This window comes from Uncinocarpus reesii, genomic scaffold (genome assembly GCF_000003515.1).
Source record: "Uncinocarpus reesii 1704 scaffold_1 genomic scaffold, whole genome shotgun sequence".
In the NCBI taxonomy this organism is placed as follows: Eukaryota; Fungi; Ascomycota; class Eurotiomycetes; order Onygenales; family Onygenaceae; genus Uncinocarpus; species Uncinocarpus reesii.
This window is the reverse complement of record NW_003052500.1, coordinates 3,053,806-3,073,387: the sequence shown is the minus strand read 5'-3', so window position 1 is coordinate 3,073,387 and position 19,582 is coordinate 3,053,806. Positions and strand designations below refer to the sequence as shown.

The window sequence follows — 19,582 nt, the reverse complement described above, 5'->3', positions numbered from 1 at the left end:
CTCATGAACGTTTCGGGTCGGACCCTGGGTCCGCGCCTATAAAATCATGGCTGTCGCGGGGAGGCGGTGCCGGCAGTGCTCTCGCTTGGCACGAGCAGTGCAACGGGGGGGAATAAGAAAGAAGAACAAGGCCGATGCGCGACCGCCACTGAGCTTGATACTCGTGCATGACGAGTTGGAGCTGGCGCCGGGAGAGCTGCGGATCCGCCGGGGAGGCGCTGAGCTATCGGCCCGCGGACATAATGGGATCAAAAGTGTGACGCAGAGTTTAGTCAAGGCTAATTTGCTGCCGGCGTCCTCTGCGTTGTCCAAGGGGGGAGGGAAGAACGGTGCTGCGGAGGACGTGGGTTTGCCGCCGATCCTGATCCGGGTGGGCATTGGAATTGGCAGGCCTGCGTCTCGCGATCCTAATACTGTGGCGGACTATGTTTTGCGGGAGATGCGTGCGGCTCAGTACCAGGAGACCTGTGCTCAGGCGGCGCCGTTTGCAGAGATTTTAGAGGCGGAAATGGTACGGATACAATCATGATTCCTTTCGTATTGAGTCTTGGATGGCGGGCATCGCAGGATGGCGTTTAGGAATTTGGCTTGGGATATACGGAGCGTTGCATAGAAGAAATACCCTATGATGCTTTTGCTATTTTTGGATTTACTATCTTGATCGTGTTAACGCAGAGGTCGCTTCATACCGTTGTTCAGACAGTATGACTTGTTAAAGACAACACTCTTTTTTTACCCACAGACGGTTCTATGTCAGCCTGACAATAAACAATCATGCCTCCCAAACCTCAACAGCTCTGATCGAGCATCAATTGAAATCGACTTTTGTCTAACCGGCTACAGCCTTGCCCGCTCTAGCTCTTTTTCTTTTACCCGCACCCATTTACGAATGACATCGACAAGCTTTTCCAATTCCTCCACTGAATTCCGCGCATGAAGGCATGCTCGAACCCGTTCGGTGCCGAGCGGCACGGTGGGTGACATTATCGCGCGCACCATTAGGCCTTCCTTTTGGCAGATCTTTGCCAGATCATGGGGAAATTTTGTCCTGAGCGAGAAGATAGGGGATGTGGGATGATGGTTGATGCATAGAATGGCGCTGCTTGCTGGTGCAATGTTGGCGAGGCTCGATCGAAGAAGCTCGATTCTCTGTTGCAGCTGCGCCTGGAGCTGTTCACGTTGCCCGTTGTTAGTTTAGAAGGCCCTAAAAGTCATGGAAGGGATGTAGGACGTACCGGCTCTGTTGCACCTTCAGCCATGAGCTCGTAGCTAGTACGGGTTGCAACCAGGCTGGGCAACCCAGTTGCACTGCTGAATATCAATGGACGTGCATAATTCGTCAAATACTCCCTTGTTATCGGGGCACATAGAACAATGGCTGGAGCAGAGTTAGCTTCCGTCTTCCGCGCTTTTGTAACGGATATTGGGAATGGCGACTCGTACCTCCATTGCTGGCGACAGCTTTGCCAAACGTATGCAATCTGATAAAGACCCTGTCCTCCACACCAAGACCTTGGACGATTCCTGCTCCGCGAGGCCCGAATATGCCCGTGGAGTGGGCTTCATCGACTATCAAGTGCCCATTGCTCAAGGGCAGCATTGATTCCAGCACGTCTAATATTTCTCGTATCGGTGCAAAGTCTCCCTCCATGCTGTAGAGCGACTCGACCGCCACGATGACATTGCGTTTCCCAGAACGTACCAAAGGATCCAGGTCTATTTCCTTTTGGAGCTTCTCTTGGAAATCCTCGACGGAATTATGCTTGAACGGCGTGCGTCTCCCGGCCCTGGAGAGTCGCATGCCATCATGCGTACTGGCATGGATCAACTCATCATACATGATGACATCTCCACGCTGCGGAATGCACGAATATATCCCGACATTGGCATCATATCCGGAATTGAACAGGCGGCCGCTGGGGGCATTGTGAAACCTGGCTAAAAACTCCTCTAGATCTTCGGCATAGTCGGTGTCCCCATCCAGTAGTCTGGAGCCGCTGCTGGCAATGCGGTGTGAATTGGATGTTTTGCAGAGATTGTCCAGGTACAGTTCACGGAACGCGGGTGAGATGGACAGAGACAGAAAGTCATTTGAAGAAAAGTCCGCGACGTCAGGAGGAAGCACCTTCAAGGCCCTGAGGCGTCCCTTGGCCCTTCTCTCCTCTAAGACGGCGCGAAAGGCTTCCAGGAGCGGATTTGTGGTCTTCATCACGGTCAACTAGATGGCAATGGGTGCTGACCATGGAAGAGAGGCTGGGAGCACAATTCCCAGGAACCCAGCAACTAAGCAAATATCGAGGAAATTAAAGGAACCTTGTGACGGAGCGAGGGACGTCCAGACACAAAAGCCTCGGATAATAAGCAGCAAGATATGTAATAGTTAACCAAGTCCAGGCGTTGGCGGCATCCCCGCTAAGGTGCAAGGAGCTTGTCCGATGCTGGCGATGATGGCGGACATGTTTGTTGACCGCCGGCGTGAGGCCAAAAACTGTTGGGAAAAGACGCAAAGATGAGACACCCAAAGGGCACCGCAGCGAATCGCAATAAATTCACGCGGTCGAAGCGCCCGTCCAGAGCCAGCGGCGTTCTTTGAATCGCAACCCCCAGCCCGGCGGCCAGGGTCCGTTGGATGGAGTCTTCCATGGGCATCGCTCCTCACTAGCAAACCTAGCACTCGATCGGCAGCGGGCTGCCAGGGCCGACCAGCAGCCTCTATATTTATGTTGACCTGGAGACCAGGGTCCGTTGGGCCAGTCTGCGCGTCATCACTCGACTGTCCCGGGTTCCCTCTTCACCGCGGGCGTCGCAGTCGCTCACCATGATCTCCTCGTTCGTCGGCAGCGGGCTCTGGCGCACTGCGCGTGCGTATCAGATCTACGGCGCCAACACGAACGTGGGAAAGACAGTTGTGTCGACCATCCTCTGCAAGGCAATTCCGTCGCGCCAGCCAGATGAGAAGCTTTGGTTCCTGAAGCCCGTGTCTACGGGACCTCTCGACGATGCAGATGATAGGTGCGTCGCCTGATTGTTGCCACCGTCTTGCATCGGCTGGGACGTGGATGCTGACACTGGCCGCCATTGGATGATATAGGCACATCAGCCGCTACGCAAAAGGGATCTCGACCAGATGTCTCTACCAGTTCGACGACCCTGTGAGCCCGCATCTTGCTGCTCGGACGAAACTGGTGAGCGGGCCCTGGAATTGTGTGGGACACAAACATTCAGTTAACTAATTGACTGCTTCCTCTCAGTGCCCTCCAGATAGCGAAATCCTCGAGGCAATCTCCAAGACCCTGAACAATTGGGCCCAGCAAGGTCCCGGCATCGCACTCGTTGAAACCGCTGGCGGAGTGCTTTCTCCGGGGCCCAACGGCAGCTTGCAAGCAGATTTATATCGGCCGCTACGGTTGCCTGTTGTCTTGGTCGGCGATTCTAGGCTGGGTGGAGTATCAGCGTCTATTTCCGCTTATGAATCTCTCTCGATTCGTGGGTACGACGTCGAAGGGGTCATTGTGTTTGAGGACCAGTACTACCAGAACCATGGATATCTACGGGATTTCTTTCACAAAAAGGGAGTCCAGCTGTACACACTGCCACAGCCGCCGGGCAAAGGAAGCCGGTGAAAGTTTGACCGCAGCCCCAAGGACGAGGAAGCAATGACTGCCTTCTATGAGCATGCATCTAGACACGATAGCATTGCTGCGCTCCTGGATGAACTCAAAATAAAGCACCAGCTCCGTGTTGAGCGGTTGGATAGCATGACTACCAGAGCCCACGAGACGATATGGTACCCTTTTACTCAGCATCATGGAATGACGCCAAAGAACATCACGGTGATCGATTCAGCCCATGATGATTGTTTCCAGACCCTGAAGTCTGACGCGAATTCAACCATCGACCAGACTTCCCACGCCGGCTCAGAACTATTACAGCCCACTTTCGATGGCTCAGCATCCTGGTGGACCCAAGGACTAGGTCATGGCAACCCTGAATTGGCTCTTACATCCGCCTATGCTGCTGGTCGCTATGGTCACGTCATGTTTGCAGGAAACATCCACGAGCCCGCACTGACACTAGCTGAACTGCTGCTCGACGCTACGCAGAATCCCCGGTTGAAGAAGGTGTTCTATACCGACAACGGAAGCACGGGAATGGAAGTGGCCGTGAAAATGGCGTTGCGGGCCGCCGCTGGTCGATATGGCTGGGATGCAAGCGCGGAAACTGTGAGCATTATCGGCCTCAAGGGCAGCTACCACGGCGACACGATTGGTGTGATGGATTGCTCTGAGCCTTCTACGTATAATAAGCGAGTGGAATGGTACAGAGGACGTGGTTATTGGTTTGATTTCCCCAAAGTACAAATGTCTAAGGGGATATGGAGCATTACGATTCCGGAAGAAATGAAGGCTTCTCTAGGGAGCGATGTTGAATTCCCCAGCCTATCCGCCATCTTCAATCTTCAAGCGCGACAGGATTCAAAACTTGCTCAAAAGTATAGAAGCTACATCAAAACTACTCTCGACGATCTGGTTGCAAAGCAAGGAATGAAATTCGGCGCTTTGATAATCGAGCCCATCATCCTCGGTGCTGGCGGCATGTTATTTTCGTAAGTACTCGAACAATCCATGGCCGGCACTCATTGAATTGCTGCTGAACTCCATTTCAGTGATCCCCTTTTCCAACAGTCTCTCATTCAAGTCATTCGCGAAAACCCTCGGATATTCACACAATCCTCTAACCCGTCGCCGTCGTCTCCGTCAACCAACTGGTCCAGTCTCCCCATCGTTTTCGACGAAGTTTTCACCGGCCTCTACCGTCTCGGTCGCCGCACCGCCGCCTCCTTCCTCCAAACCCATCCAGACATCGTCGTTAACGCCAAGCTCCTGACCGGCGGTCTGGTTCCTCTCTGCACCACCTTGGCGAGCAACGAGATTTTCCAGGCCTTTGACAGCCCACACAAGCATGACGCCCTACTTCACGGACACAGCTACACTGCGAATGCGCTTGGCTGCAGCGTGGCAGTTAGCTCGGTGCGGACGATGATGGATATGGAGGACAGCGGCTATTGGCGGGGATATTCCAGGGATTGGGACGAGCAGGGAACCCAGCAGGGAGAATCTCCTGTTGTCGATGCGGGCGGCCCGGCCGTGTGGAGTACATGGTCACAGGGCTTGGTGAGAGATTTATCGTTCGCGGCAGAGGTGGAGAGCATATTTGCGTTGGGGACTGTGTTGAGTATCACCTTGAAGGACAGCCAGGGTGGCGGAGGTCTGTGTTCTCTCTCCTTTCCTTTGTCTTGAGCCAATTTTTTGTGGCATTTTACTGATCCCTAGTCTATAGGCTACACGTCTACCGCTGCAAGCGGGCTACAGAAACAGTTGACCGCTGGACAGAACGGATTTAACGTGCATTCTAGAGTTCTGGGGAACGTGCTCTACCTCATGGCCAGTGTAACATCGAAAGCAGAAACGCTTTCGAGAATTGAAGGGCTCCTTCGAAAAGCGTTGCTTTAAAAAGTCTACCCTCCATAGTTCCGGTTGTATTAGACCTGTTAAAACTAGCTACTTCTCGCCGCATTATGGGCTTGACCCTGGGCATATAAACAGAGATGAAACAAAAAGATCTTTTCGCGCCCAAAATCCATAAATCTAATGCACGATCCTGACTTTTTTTTGTAAAAAAAAAAAAAAACGTGTTTATACATTCGCTTGCGCCTGGGACTTATCTTTGATCTGTTGCTGTTCCTGAACTCCAGAGGTAGCGGGATTCTCAGATGTCGCTTTTCCACGATATTGACCCCGCTCAAATGGCGGCATGGGATAGTACCCCCACCTGTCAAAAATCTTCTTGTCTTCTTCCCAGCCAGAGCAGTCTGTAGTCAACATCTTCTCTCCGGTGAAAATGGCGTTGGCGCCGGCCTGGAAACAGGTCACCTGCTGTTCTTCAGTCATGGAAATGCGCCCGGCCGCCAATCTGACGATAGAAATAGGCAGAACAATACGTGCTGTCGCGACGGTACGTAAGATCTTGTCGAAAGCGATCATTTTGCGGTCCCCGAGGGGTGTTCCTTTGATCGGTACCAGTGCGTTGACTGGGAATGATTCAGGATGAGAGGGTAGGGTGGCGACCGTATGTATCAATCCAACGCGGTCAGAGTCTTCTTCTCCCAATCCCAGAATACCACCAGAGCAAACATTGATCCCAGCATCGCGAACATGTCCGAGTGTTTGCAGTCGCTCGTCGTATGATCTTGTGGAGATGATTGATGGGTAAAATTCCCTCGACGTATCCAAATTGTGGTTGTACGCCGTCAGTCCCGCGTCCTTGAGCTCCTTTGCTTGATCGCCATCGATCATACCCAGGGTAACGCAGACTTCCATTCCCATAGATCGCACGCCAGAAACCATTTCTTTGATGTTTCGCAAATTGGTCTTCCGGCCGCGCATGTCACGCCAGGCGGCGCCCATGCAGAAACGGGTGCTACCATTCTCCTTGGCCACTCTTGCAGCTTCGAGAACGGAGTCGACGGGACTGAGTTTCGTGGCTTTCAGGCCTGTGTTGTAGCGGGACGATTGAGCGCAGTAGGAGCAATCTTCACTGCATCCACCAGTTTTGATATTCATGAGAGTGCACATTTGAATCGCCGCAGGATCGTGGAAGCGTCGGTGGATGGTGGCCTTGACATTACGGTATAAGCATTTACTACATCACAATGACCACCCGCTAGACATTGCTGCTAGCGATTGAATTCTTTGGGAGGGGGATAAACATACAGACGCATATGTCAGTTCATTCAATGGGGTATCATAAATCTTCTGAATCTCCTCGCGGGACCAGTCCATCCGAGGCCCAGTTGCCAACAAGGCACCCTGAAGGGCATTGTTTACCGGGGAGGACGGGCTTGCAACAAGAGGGATAACTGTGTTCTGCACTGTGCCATATGATCGGCGCAACAGTGACCGCGAAACAGCAACTCGGGGAAGGGATAACGCTGCCATTGCGGGTGATCTGGTGGTGTGTATAGAGTAGGTGACTGAGGCTTGTTTTGAGGGCCAGCCTCGAGAGACGTTTCCCCTCAATTGCAGCACACAGTTCCCCAGGATGACGAGGAGACCGCAATTAGTCAAAAGGTTCCGAGGGATCACTGTCTTCTCGGCGGCTGATGGTGGGGTAGTTTCGAGAGGGAGCTCCGTGGGCGCTGGTGTTGAGTTTGCTAGCCCGCACAAATCGTTAGCATTGCCCCAACAAAAAGACAACTCTCTATGCGCCAATGACGGTGGAGGTATTGCACAGCGCTTACCCGTGCCCTGGATTGCTCAACGCCCTTCCGATCACAGTCCTTGTCCGCAGATGTGCGTCTCTGATGCTGATTGACGTCGATGAAGTCCAGCGCTCCCGCTTTCGGCCACCGGACGGATGCGGTTCAAAGCGGCAATCCTCGGCTCCCATATCTGATTATGTCATCGTACATTAGTCATCAAGCTTGGTGCACTAGTCCGCATTCGGCATTGCTGTTTGTTCTGTTTGTTTCTTTCATATTCGTCTATTATTATATTCGTCTCTATTTCACAGAATCTACATGTAGGTATCATGATTGCCGTCTCGTCAGAGGCCGTCTCTTGCGCTCTAATTCTTCTGCTCGCTCCCTCTCAACTTCAGAAATCCGGTCGATCCTCGTTTAGCGAATGCCCACGAAATCTGGTTCGCAAGCTTGAAATCAACTCCCAGGTCTTCCGCAAACTTCCACACCACTGCAGGGTTCTTTTGGAACAATCTCCCCACTAACACCGCATCCAGACCCTCTCGCTCAAGCAAGTCGTTTGCTTGTTTGCCGTCTGTGATGCTTCCCACGGTTCCCACCGCGATCCGGTCTTTCACTGCCTTTTTCACGGCGATGGCGAAATGCGCCTGGAAAGCCGGGCCTAGTGTTATCCTCTGATCAGGATGATTACCTCCTGAACTAATATCAAGGAAATCCACCCCTCCTTTTTCCACTACCGCCTGCGCAAAACGCACGGTATCTTCCGACTTCCAGCTTGGCAAATCCGGGCGAGATTCCTCTAGCCAATCGCTTGCAGATACGCGGAGGAACAATGGCATGTCTTCGGGCATGTTTTGGCGGGAAATGTCAATAATCTCAAGAGTAAGTCGAATCCGATTTTCAAAACTTCCTCCGTATTCATCCGTGCGATTATTCGAAACCGGTGAGAGGAACGAGTACAGGAGATATCCGTGTGCGTTATGGATTTCGATATAGTCAAACCCAGCTTTAACCGCGCGTCGAACAGCTGCTCCCCACGCTTCTTTGAATTCTTCAATATCCGCTTTTGTCATCGCCTTGGGTTGGCCCATCCGGGTAGAATAAGGAATGTCACTGGGGCCTTTGATATCGTCCGGCCATCCGTTGGCTTCTTCCACGGCAATATCGCCCGTCGCAAGGAACGGGGCTAGGGTGCTTGCTTTCCGGCCCGCGTGCGCGAGTTGGACTCCAACGGTTTGACTCTGACTGTGGACAAATTCGACAAGGCGTCGCATGGGCTCGATTTGGGAATCCTTCCATAAACCCGCGTCTTCGGGGGAGATCCTGCCTTCTGGAAGGACAGAAGTAGCTTCAATCAGCATGAATCCAGGCCCGCGCAGTGCGATGCCGCCAATGTGAGCGATGTGCCAGTCTGTCAGATGTCCATCTTCGGAAGAATATTGACATAGAGGAGACAACTAAGAATAAATCTGTCAGCTAATCTCATTCAGAAGCACCCAACGGTACCCGTTTGGAAGCGTACCCCAATGCGATTCTGGAATGTTACACCCCGCAATTTTAGAGGTTGGAACAACTTGGGCGGCTTCGTTCCATCTGACTGGGGATCTGCCGCCGTACCAGCTCTGGGATTCTGATAAGGAGAGAAATAACTTATTCCAGGAGCAGCTTCATTCCGGACGCCTTCTAAACTCTTAGCCAAGGGCATTTTGAAGAACAATAGTAATTTCTTCGAAGCAAAGATATATCTATTCAGCAGGCTGAAGAATTATCCGCAAAGCAAAACCTTGAAAACTCGCTCGCAAAAAGCGCATACAAAGCACAATATATACAAGAAGAAGAAGCACTTGCTTTATAATCGAAAGAAAAAGAATTGAAAATTTTAGAAACGTACAGAAACAACCTGCGCGAGAATCCCCCGGCAAAAATCCGGGGACTTGATTACTAACTTCTGAGTAAATGCTCGTCATTTCGGCAATTCGAACAACCGAACAAGCCAATCAGAAACAAAAGGGCGGCAAAAAGGGTGAAAAAGCATGGATTTAACGGAAGAATGTATGCTGCAAAAAGTTCTGACAACAAAGCTCGATTATGCAATAAACCCGCCCATCTATGCCCTTGCCACATATTCCTAGTTTTCCTTTAGTATTAGGAATAAGCCATCTCCTTTTATTTCCTTAACTGTAAGCTGTTAAAAGGCAGGACAGTTGCTGAGAATTTGCCCCCAAGCTTAGGCGTTCGTATACCCGCAAGGGCAAATATTTATGGGCATTTAGTATTTGTAAGAGTGATATATGGTAGGGGCCTGTATGGCGGAACCATAAGAAAGCGAAGTCAAGCACGTTAAGGTCGAATTCAAAGGGTGCTCTTCCCCTATGACTTTGGATTCGGACACGTTAATATCTGTCCAAAGCAAAAGGTTTAAAAACACTTACCACAAGGAGTGAAGTTGGAAACCTCATTTCAAAAGTAGCACGGATGCAACGACTCAAAAGAGAGCAATATTATCCCCAATGGATCCGTTTGCGTGCAGACGGTAAACACCCTTGAAATGGTATATATTTAAGAGAGCTTAGTCCAACCGACGTTGGCAATTAGGTAGGTATTCTTATAGTAGAATGTTGCGATAGTGCCATAATATAGGCTTCCGGTATTCGAGCTCCAACTGAGTGTATAATCCGTGGTGGCTAGTTGCTCGAAAGGTTAAGAGCCACTTATAAGTACACTCCGAAACCTTCGGGCGAGTTGTCTAAACAAAAGTGAGTCAGAATTGGATTCAACAGTAACCGATCTGACGAAAGTCAGTGATGCGACGAAAGTGAATCAAACCTTTGAACATGTAAAGCAAATACTGCGACGAAAGCCAGTTATGTGACAGAACTTAATCAGAACAAGGACCAACTGTGACTGATCCGACGAAAGCCAGAAATGTCATAAAAGTGAAGCCAAACTGAGGTATCAATTCAGTGAAGGCCCTTTGTAATTAAAAGCCTATGCTCACTTGGCTGAAGAGTATTGTGATAGAGGTAAGTCACCTTAGAAAGCAGGAGGGAAGTGGCATAACAAAAGCCACTTGTCCCTGCATAGGTAATAGTATTGGTGAAAGCTGGCTCAAAGAATCTGCATCATATTAATTGAATGAGTGTGTGAGAAGAGGAAAGGAAGCCTTGGGAGGTCGACTGTAGGAACTCTGGGTATTTGGACAGAGGATCAACAAGCCACCCTTGAACCCGGTACCGGAGAGCTTTTGTGACAGCACACGGTTCAGGATTCAAGCTCATCCATGTCGGTTTTTATTCCATTTGGAAAGTGGGATGGTGTACTCTCCATGGCGATTTATATAAGGAGAATTGATAGGAATCTAGGCTTGGGAGGATGCACTGTAAAGTACATATAATGAGTTAGCTGATTTGTTGGAGTAAGATGTAAACAAAAGGTGAGGGAGCGGGTTTCTCACAAGTTTCAGGACCCGGCGCCTTTGGATATTTTTCGGAGTTGTCGTAGCTTGAATAAGGCCTCCCATGGGCCGTATAAGATTTTATTGTATTCCCAAGAATTCGTATGTCGATTCCGCTGAAATGTTGAAAGGACAATAGAGATTGATCAAGGAGAAGTTTAAAATATTTAAGAAATGCTGCTGGGCTTCTATGGCTGCCTGTCGTACCATGACTGTATCCGCTTCAGCGTCAATCATGTCGTGTTCAAGCAGGATCAGCCTTAATTCGCTCCTCAATCCGTGCAACGGTTTCGACAAGCTCCGCGTCTTCACAGAGATATCGCTCTCACTCGAGTACCGCACCGCGCGCGCGGTCATTCGCGGAAAACCTTTGGCTAAGTTTCAAGTAAAGGGAGCCAGTAAGTTTTGCGACAAGAATGCCATAAATGATACTGCGATGAAAGTTGTATGTTCCGACGAAAATGGTATGTTCTAAACAAAGTGATAAGTTGCAATAAATGACATATTATTGTGATAAAAGTGTTCTCCTGAGGGTATACAGTATGCAGGCCTCAGTTCCCATATTTCATGCTAGAGTAGCAACATAAAATAATATGCAGTTGCTTGCATTGTTAGGAGAAGCAGATGCCTGATATGGAGATGTGTAGAGGTTAGAACTTTGAGCTGCACAAAGGTGGGTTTTATAGTAGAAGAGAAGAAGGCTCTCCAGTGAAGGGTGAAGGTCACTTTTCAAATCACTAGGGGTGAGGGTCAAAATGTGAATATCCGACGAAAGGGAATGTGAAAGGAAAGTGAAGAATTTCCGACGAAAGTGAATGTTCCGACGAAAGTGAAATTTAATTCATATACCTGGTTTGACAATTAATATAGTGATGGTAACAGTGGAGAGGTGATAGAGCCAAGTCAGATATCAACTGTAGTATTGGAAAGGTGCACTTTGGGGATTTGTTTCAAAACAGGGCTTAGATGCTTTCATTTATCATCTGAGTTGCCGAAGGACAACTTTCTTGGTATAAAATTCCCATATGGGGGGCCACAGTGCCATAGTTCGCCAAAATAGGCAATCTATAAGGCTTTGAAAGTTCCATGTAACAGGAGGTCTTTGAGCCAAAGGTTTGGCGAAGCAGCCTTACGCTTCACGTAACCAGGGGAGCCAGACATTCACTTAGTATTAGGCGTATGGTAGCCAGATTATAGGACTTGGATTATAGTATTCCAATTGAGCCCGCAGTGAACGGCTCGAGAACCCGCCTAGATATCAGCTGGGATCTGGGATAGCTAACAGAATGATCCGAATTCGACCGCCTAAAAGGCAATGCCAATGGCTCACCTGTGAGAAAGGGATGTAACCTTCACCATGATGTCCAAAACACCGCCCCTCCTCAAGATTGCGAGAGACGTAATTTGAAAACTGGCGTGGTTAGGATCCAGTTTGGCTTACCCGGGTGATTAGACGGGGCATTTTTCGGCGCATCAAGGAATTGTCCCCAGGTGCGGAATTCGCCATCGCCGCTTCACGGAAGTGATGCATCCGCCAGGACACTTCACGTTCCGTCTCCGGAAACTCTCAATCCAACAAGCTGTATCGGATATTGAAAGTTGAAGTGAATCTCAAACGTGAACACTGGGCTTGATAGGCTTCCGTGGGCAACCTTGAAGACTCGAGCTTCAGCCTTATGAAAATGATCTATGACGCTTTCCCTCCCTGTGTTCCTGGTATATCGTGATTAAATCCCGGGTAGAATGGAGGATGAACATGAGCATTTCGCTCATTACTTCCTCTATTTAGAGCACCTCTCTCGACCGGTCAGGCTTGGATAGCCCACAGGACTCACTAACGGTACAATGCCGCTGCCAATACAGGTACCGCCCCAAATCGATCCACCACCGCCTTACCCGGCGAGGTATCACAGAGCGGAGGGTGAGCATGAGCACCTAAGAGTGTTTCGGGGAACTTTCACGGTTTGTGTTCCTTGCCAGTATCACATCGTCGATAACTGACCACGATTGATAGATTGGAAACCGAGAACTTGAAACGTCTGGGACTTATGATTCGCGTCACAGGTAACTAATTGAACGAAACTCGCTCACAGGCGTTTGCTTTGTCTTTGTCTGAATCAATTAGTCGTCTGCGTCTGGCATCGTTCCGCGCGCGGATGAAAGTAGACGCGATGAATCCCCTTTCGCACAGAATTATCCCATCCATGTCAGTTGACGGCTAATGTCGAGCTGGGCTGCAGCGCCGTATTCAGTTTTGAAGACCACCCGGCCAGGCGACCCAGCGACGCGCCAAATGCAAATGCAAATGCAAATGCAACGGCAACGGCACGCATCCACCCCACAGTACGCGCAGACTGTCCGAATTTAGTGAGGCCAGGGTTATCTCCAATACAAAGAGTACGAACGCCGGAAAGGCTGGATGGGGCGCGCCAACAGTGGCTGGAAGACAGGCTGTCGATGGAGCAGCGCCTCCGGGTCGAAAAGGAGAACAATCAGAAGCTGAGAGAGTGGATCATCAAGGAGAGGAGAGAGATGCGAAAAGAGGTGCAAGACCGAGTGCACGAGCTGCGGATGGCGGAGGGTGTCAAGAATGAGAATGCGTCGTTGAAGGAGGAGATTGAGCAGCTAAAGCGTCGCCTTGCCAGATGCGAGGTGGACGAGCAAACAGACGACGAAGACTGATTTGATAGCGATGTTGATTAGCAAAGCCAGCCTAGCAGATAATAATAATTGATGAGACTCACTTTTGATGCCGAAACCGACGTCGTGGAAGATCGCCAGCCAGGGTCTGCGGCGGTATTCCGTGGCACCAGCCGGCTGTTTTTCCCGCTGGGATGCTGCAGGCGATCAACATTCCGAGCTCGTATCCTTAAGAGCCGCGTCCCTTGCATTCGCAGCGCCTCCTGCATGAATCACGCACCAACAATAACCAACCATGGCCTCTCCCAACCTCGAGCTCTACGGCTACTTCCGCTCCTCGTGCTCCGGCCGCCTGCGCCTCGCCCTGCACCTCAAGTCGCTTCCCTACACCCGCCACCCCGTCAACCTGCTCAAAGGCGACCAGCTAGCCGACGCCTACAGAGCCCTCAACCCAACCAACACCGTCCCGCTCCTCGTCGTGTCCAACCTCCCCGACAACCCGTCCCCGTCCTTCGCGTCTTTCACCATCGGCCAATCCGTCGCCGCCCTCGAATTCCTCGAAGAAGCCTTTCCCAACGCCCGCCCGCTTCTGCCCCCGCTCTCGAACCTCGCCGCGCGCGCTCACGTCCGCTCCATCTGCCTCGTTATCGCCTGCGACGTGCAGCCCGTGACGAACCTCAAGATCCAGAAGAGAGTCAAGGCGCTCAGCGGTGATCCGGCTGTCTGGTCGCGCGAGCTCTCTGAGCAAGGGTTCGGTGCGGTGGAGAAGCTGCTGGAGCGCAGTGCAGGCCGGTTCTGTGTGGGCGATGAGATTACGCTGGCCGATGTGTGTCTAGTTCCGGCCATCTGGTCTGCGCAGCGGGTGGGGATGGATCTGGCGCAGTTCCCGAATGTGAAGAGGGTGTTTGAGGAGATGTTGAAGGAGGAGGCCGTCCAGATGGGACATTGGCAGAAACAAGAGGACACGCCAGAGGAATTGAGGGCATGATTGTGATTTTATGATTTTCTTTTCCTAACTTATTGGTGGAGGTTCTCTGGGGAGGCTCAGTGACAACTTTTCAAACAAAACTGGGGATTGCTTCGGGTGTCTTCGTCTCAGATTTCTACTTAAAGGATACGGAGTAGCTTTACGGAGTATTGTCTAATCAATCGATAGTTTTCGTCATCATTTTTTAAGCCGTTAACAAAACCCATATGTAACGTCAATCAAAACACATTTACATGAATTCTAATCCAGCAACCAATCCATCAGTTGATCTGATGACCGGGCTCAATGACAGCAAAGCAATCGCCGAACCCAACATAGCTTCCCTCCTGGCCTGCCATTCCTCTCAGGGTGACCTCATCGCCATCCTCCAAGAACTTCCGCTCCGAGCCATCGGCCAATTTGATGGCAGTCTTTCCGCCGTTGGTGTTCTCCAACAGACTGCCGAACATGCCGGGCTCAGTTCCAGAAATGGTGCCGGAGCCGAGCAGGTCACCGGTGTTCATGTTGCAGCCCGTGACGGAGTGGTGGGCCAGCATCTGCGAGAAAGACCAGAGCAGGTTGTTCGCGTTGGTCTTGGCGACAGAGGTTGGCTGGCCGCCCTTGTTCTTCAATTCGAACTCCAGCTTGATGTCGTATGCGGAGTCGGGTCTCTTTTCGCGGAGGTAGGGGAGGATCGACTCACGGTTTGCCGGCTCCAAACCCTGGGTGCGGAACGGCTCGAGAGCGTCCATGAGGACGATCCAGGGGGTGATAGTGGTTGCAAAGTTTTTGGCGTTGAACGGACCGAGCGGGATGTATTCCCAAGCTTGGATATCACGGGCAGACCAGTCATTCATCAGCACGACACCGAACAGGTGGTCTTCCGCCTCAGCAATGGGAACTGGATCACCCATCTTGTTGGGGGTGGCAACAAAAGCAGCCAGCTCCAGTTCAATGTCCAGTCTCTTGCAGGGAGAGAAGACGGGCACCTTGGGGTCCGCGGCGGGGTTGGCCAAGATCTGGCCGTTGGGACGGCGGATGGGAGTGCCCGAAACAACCACAGACGAGGCACGGCCGTGATAGCCAACTGGAAGATGCTTGTAGTTGGGCTGCAAGGCGTTATCGGGGCCACGGAAGAGCACACCAACATTGTAGGCGTGGTTGAGGCCAGCGTAGAAATCGGTGTAGTCGCCAATCTTCATGGGCAGGTGGTTGGTGGCATCCTTGCGGGGGATAAGCGCAGTCTTCTTGAGCTCCTCATTGTCCTTCAAAACCTCGGGGTGCGAGGTGTTGGCCCGGAAGATGTCCTGCAGGTACTCGCGGACCTGACGGTGCACTGGTCGCCCCAGCGCAGCAAACTCGTTGAGTACGGGCTGCGCAAAGACATCAATGTGCGGCTGGAAGGCAGGCAGCTTCGAGAAACCGCCGGCGGAAGCAAACGTGAAGAGATCCAAGGCATAGTCACCAATGGCAATGGCGGGCCGCGGGGTTGCGGAAGGAGCGGTGGAGATGACGCCAAAGGGGATATTGGCCAGCGAGAAGGGGGAGCTGGCGGGGATGTCCAGCCACGATTGAGAAGCCATGGTGCCCGACGGTGCAGCAGAGAAGAGGCGGACGGAGGTGGTGATGGAGCAGGACAGATACGCGGTGAGGGAGGGAGACCTGGAGCAGAGCAAATGGACGCAGTGCAGCGACCGCATGGCGTTGATTAAGAAGCGCATTTCTGGTTCTTGCATGTTGACTAATCGCGGGGTGCAGCCCCTCCATTTGAGTGCAGCCAATCGCACGCCGTTCCGCCCTGACTGCTTACCTCATCCCGCCAGCCAATCAGCCTCTTCCAAGCGCGGGGAAGTGCGGAATTCGCCCGCCCGGCTAGTTGCGGGATTACGTCATCGCTGCGGGGTGTTTACGCCGAAAGGGGTTTAGCGCAGCCCCGAGAGGTCGGAAATAACGGGATTGCTCCCCGATCCAAAGATACCGCGATCGTGCTGCGGCTGCCCGCCAATTCCCAGGTATCAGGCGATGGGCTGTCGCTTCGGCTCCGGCTCTATCGCGGTATTAATAAGATACATCGCCCTTTTTGACGACAGCAGCCCAGACTCCAATTCCAATCGCCCCCGGCAGATAATCGTCGTTGCACAAGAGAATCAACTGTCAGAATGCCCGTCTCCAATTTCTCAGCCCCCGAGAAATACTCCTACCTGAACGGCTTCGGCTCCTATCACGAGTGTGTCCCCCATGATCCTTATATCGCGACCCCAGGGCTAACACGTAGGGCAGAACCGAAGCTATCAAGGGTGCTCTTCCCGTCGCACAGAACTCGCCCCAGAAGCCCCCACTGGGCCTCTACGCTGAGAAGCTCTCCGGAACAGCCTTTACCGCTCCCAGGCACGAGAACCAGCAATCATGGCTCTATCGAATCCTGCCCTCGGCCGCACATGAGCCATTCGAGGATGTAGACCCTTCCACATATCACACGTCGCTGACCAAGGACGCCTCGTCACTGCGCCAGATCCCCAATCAGCTCCGCTGGAACCCATTCGATCTCGATGAGAATGTCGACTGGGTGCGTGGATTGCATTTGGTCGCAGGTGCCGGTGACCCAACGACCAAGACCGGTTTGGGCATCCTGCTTTTCGCTGCCGGCAAAGACATGGGCAACGAAGCCTTTTATTCCGCCGATGGTGACTTCCTGATCGTTGCCCAGCACGGTGTCTTGGATATTCAGACAGAATTGGGCCGCATTCTCGTGCGACCAAATGAGATCTGCATTATCCCTCGTGGTATCAGGTAGGTTCCAGGAGTTGTAGTGCCTTTTTTTTTGTTTTTGGGGCTCCATGTGCTCACACCGTCTCAGATACCGTGTGACCCTCCCTGAAGGCCCGGTCCGTGGCTACATCTGTGAGCTCTACCAGGGTCACTACCAGCTCCCTGAACTTGGCCCCATCGGCTCCAACTGTCTCGCCAATGCCCGTGATTTCCAGGCTCCCACGGCTTATTTCGAGGACGAAGGCGAAGAACCCACCGAATGGAAACTCATTAGCAAATTCAACAACAACCTCTTCTGCGCCAAACAAAACCACACCCCCTTCGACGTTGTCGCCTGGCACGGCAACTACTACCCATACAAATACGACCTCGGCCGCTTCAACACCATTGGCTCCATCTCCTACGACCATCCCGATCCCTCCATCTTCACCGTCCTCACCGGCCCCTCAGATCACGTCGGCACCGCAATTGCTGACTTTGTCATCTTCCCTCCGCGCTGGCTTGTCGCCGAGGATACCTTCCGCCCTCCGTGGTACCACCGCAACACCATGTCTGAATTCATGGGTTTGATTTGCGGAGACTATGATGCCAAAGTGGGCGGTGGCTTCAGACCCGCGGGAGCCAGTTTACATAACGTCATGAGCTCCCACGGCCCTGATGCCTCAGCGCACGAGGGTGCTAGTAACATGGAATTGGTGCCGAAGAAGGTCGGCGAAGGGAGCATGGCATTCATGTTTGAGAGGTAAGGTTGCCCCGCCATTATGATATAATCTCGATCTAGACGAACTCACATGTGATAATAAAATCTAGTTGCCTGATGGTTGGTGTCTCTGAATGGGGCCTCAAGACCTGCGAGAAGGTGCAGGAAGATTACAATGACGAGAGCTGGACTCCATTGAAGAGACACTTCAAGAACCCGGAAAAGAACTAACCCTTTGTACTACCCTTGAAATACTTTCTCCGGCCCTTTTTTTTTTTTTTCTACACTTGGGAGGCTAGATTGAGTTATGACAATCAGTCACAGGTCTCCTGCCAGGGAAAAAAAAATTGTATATAGCTTAATACTCATGATCTATCTCCTTCTACGTCATCCTGGCTATCTCTTCAATCTACAACCGCCTCTACGGGTTAGTGGGTGAAATGAGTTGGTTTGGTTAAATGACCGAGATGTTTGTTTGCCGGCGATGCATGACTCTGTTTGTGATTTCGCCCTGCCCGGTTCTGTGGATGGCCAGCCCGGTCGTGAACCTCAAGCATCGATTCCGTGAAACCCCTTGCTGTGACACAAATGTGCCACCTGCATAGAGGTGTGATATCTCGCATGGTGCTAAAAGCACAGGGCAGGAATCACCCGTCGCTGTCCCGGGGGCTGGTTGACTTCATGTGAAAATCATAAAATCACGTATTGCATGATTGGTGCTCTATGTGTTTATTGGTCATATCGGTCGTCAATATAAAATATGTATGTACAGCAAAATATCCGAAATAGCCGCTTTATAGCCAAGCAAAGTGAAAGCAGGTAGTGTCACAAATGAGAAAAAAACGGGGCCTCGATCCACGGTATCGCGCTCACCGAAAAGGCCAGGGCGAAAGTGCTCTGTAGAACAATCAACTTCCCAACTACCTCAGGTCTGCCCACTCCTTGATCTCCGCCTTCATCGCATCCTTGACAATGGCACCGCACATTTTCGCGTACGGGTTGGTATGTACCGCCATCTGCTTCGCCACTGGATTTCCGTATCTTCCTCCCGCCTGAAAATCAAAGCTTGCCAACTCCTCTAGCCGGTCGTCGCTCGCGTCTTGTAGAGTGGGCGGGAGGAATTGGTTTCGGCCGTCTGCGGAGGAAGGGTCGGTACGAGCGGCCTTGTAAAGAATGTAAGCGCGGTGGGTGTACGCGTTGGCCAAGATGCGTGCTTGGAGTGGCGAGACGGGTGATGTTGGGGTGTTTGGGGTTAGGAGGGTGATAGCGTCGGCGAGGTCGGAGAAGATCTGTGAGACTGGCGTTGGCGTAGTTGCTGGTGCTGATAACGAGGAGGAAGACGGCTCTTTGCTTTCAGCGTCGACGAGTAGACGGTATGCTTGAGCGCGATTCACATAGGCCGAAGCATATTTGGGGTGGTCTGTGATCAGCGCTGACAGTTCGGAGATAGTTGTTTTGATGGCGTCGATTGAGGGAGAGGCATCTGTAGTTTGTATGCGGCGGATCGCTTGTATTTCGCGCTCTTGAAGGGCGGGCAGTTCAGACTCAGAGATATGCGGGAGTGGAGGGAGTGATTCGTCGGTCTGTGCCGTCGACGACGCTGGTGAAGGAGACGATTCTGCGTCGAAAAGCGCCTGAAGAACTTTGGAGTCGTTTGACGAGAGGTTTGGCTTCGCTGCCCCGGCTGCGAACGGTGATGGCGCCATGTTGGTCTGATTGAAAGCTCGTGGGTTCAGATGAAAGGGTTGGAGTGAAGGAAGTTTTTTGCGACTTTGGGTGTCGTCACAAGGA

The 19,582-nt window shown here is 51.8% G+C and overlaps 10 protein-coding genes across 10 annotated transcripts; 5 read left to right on the top strand and 5 right to left on the bottom strand.

Moving 5' to 3' along the window:
* Nucleotides 1-46: 46 nt before the first annotated feature.
* Nucleotides 47-529, top strand: UREG_01246 (uncharacterized protein; the record flags this gene model as incomplete). The annotated part of the gene is made up of 1 exon (XM_002541684.1): nt 47-529. One exon carries the CDS (start codon nt 47-49, stop codon nt 527-529), a length of 483 nt encoding a protein of 160 aa, XP_002541730.1.
* Nucleotides 530-837: 308 nt separating this feature from the next.
* On the bottom strand, nt 838-2,209 carry UREG_01245 (uncharacterized protein; the record flags this gene model as incomplete). Its single annotated transcript, XM_002541683.1, has 3 exons — nt 838-1,170; nt 1,236-1,378; nt 1,444-2,209. The coding sequence occupies 3 exons, from the start codon at nt 2,207-2,209 to the stop codon at nt 838-840; spliced, it is 1,242 nt and encodes a 413-aa protein (XP_002541729.1).
* Nucleotides 2,210-2,818: 609 nt separating this feature from the next.
* UREG_01244 (uncharacterized protein) lies at nt 2,819-5,513 on the top strand (the record flags this gene model as incomplete). Its single annotated transcript, XM_002541682.1, has 6 exons — nt 2,819-3,012; nt 3,092-3,185; nt 3,252-3,619; nt 3,686-4,606; nt 4,667-5,268; nt 5,341-5,513. 6 exons carry the CDS (start codon nt 2,819-2,821, stop codon nt 5,511-5,513), a joined length of 2,352 nt encoding a protein of 783 aa, XP_002541728.1.
* Nucleotides 5,514-5,696: 183 nt separating this feature from the next.
* UREG_01243 (biotin synthase) lies at nt 5,697-6,998 on the bottom strand (the record flags this gene model as incomplete). The annotated part of the gene is made up of 2 exons (XM_002541681.1): nt 5,697-6,677; nt 6,774-6,998. The coding sequence occupies 2 exons, from the start codon at nt 6,996-6,998 to the stop codon at nt 5,697-5,699; spliced, it is 1,206 nt and encodes a 401-aa protein (XP_002541727.1).
* A 628-nt stretch (nt 6,999-7,626) lies between these two features.
* On the bottom strand, nt 7,627-8,966 carry UREG_01242 (uncharacterized protein; the record flags this gene model as incomplete). The annotated part of the gene is made up of 2 exons (XM_002541680.1): nt 7,627-8,718; nt 8,784-8,966. 2 exons carry the CDS (start codon nt 8,964-8,966, stop codon nt 7,627-7,629), a joined length of 1,275 nt encoding a protein of 424 aa, XP_002541726.1.
* A 3,594-nt stretch (nt 8,967-12,560) lies between these two features.
* Nucleotides 12,561-13,397, top strand: UREG_01241 (uncharacterized protein; the record flags this gene model as incomplete). The annotated part of the gene is made up of 3 exons (XM_002541679.1): nt 12,561-12,677; nt 12,730-12,779; nt 12,956-13,397. The coding sequence occupies 3 exons, from the start codon at nt 12,561-12,563 to the stop codon at nt 13,395-13,397; spliced, it is 609 nt and encodes a 202-aa protein (XP_002541725.1).
* A 253-nt stretch (nt 13,398-13,650) lies between these two features.
* On the top strand, nt 13,651-14,343 carry UREG_01240 (maleylacetoacetate isomerase; the record flags this gene model as incomplete). The annotated part of the gene is made up of 1 exon (XM_002541678.1): nt 13,651-14,343. One exon carries the CDS (start codon nt 13,651-13,653, stop codon nt 14,341-14,343), a length of 693 nt encoding a protein of 230 aa, XP_002541724.1.
* Nucleotides 14,344-14,603: 260 nt separating this feature from the next.
* On the bottom strand, nt 14,604-16,058 carry UREG_01239 (fumarylacetoacetase; the record flags this gene model as incomplete). The annotated part of the gene is made up of 1 exon (XM_002541677.1): nt 14,604-16,058. The coding sequence occupies one exon, from the start codon at nt 16,056-16,058 to the stop codon at nt 14,604-14,606; it is 1,455 nt and encodes a 484-aa protein (XP_002541723.1).
* A 423-nt stretch (nt 16,059-16,481) lies between these two features.
* UREG_01238 (homogentisate 1,2-dioxygenase) lies at nt 16,482-18,022 on the top strand (the record flags this gene model as incomplete). Its single annotated transcript, XM_002541676.1, has 4 exons — nt 16,482-16,549; nt 16,603-17,112; nt 17,180-17,833; nt 17,902-18,022. 4 exons carry the CDS (start codon nt 16,482-16,484, stop codon nt 18,020-18,022), a joined length of 1,353 nt encoding a protein of 450 aa, XP_002541722.1.
* A 689-nt stretch (nt 18,023-18,711) lies between these two features.
* UREG_01237 (uncharacterized protein) lies at nt 18,712-19,497 on the bottom strand (the record flags this gene model as incomplete). The annotated part of the gene is made up of 1 exon (XM_002541675.1): nt 18,712-19,497. One exon carries the CDS (start codon nt 19,495-19,497, stop codon nt 18,712-18,714), a length of 786 nt encoding a protein of 261 aa, XP_002541721.1.
* Between the last annotated feature and the right edge of the window lie 85 nt (nt 19,498-19,582).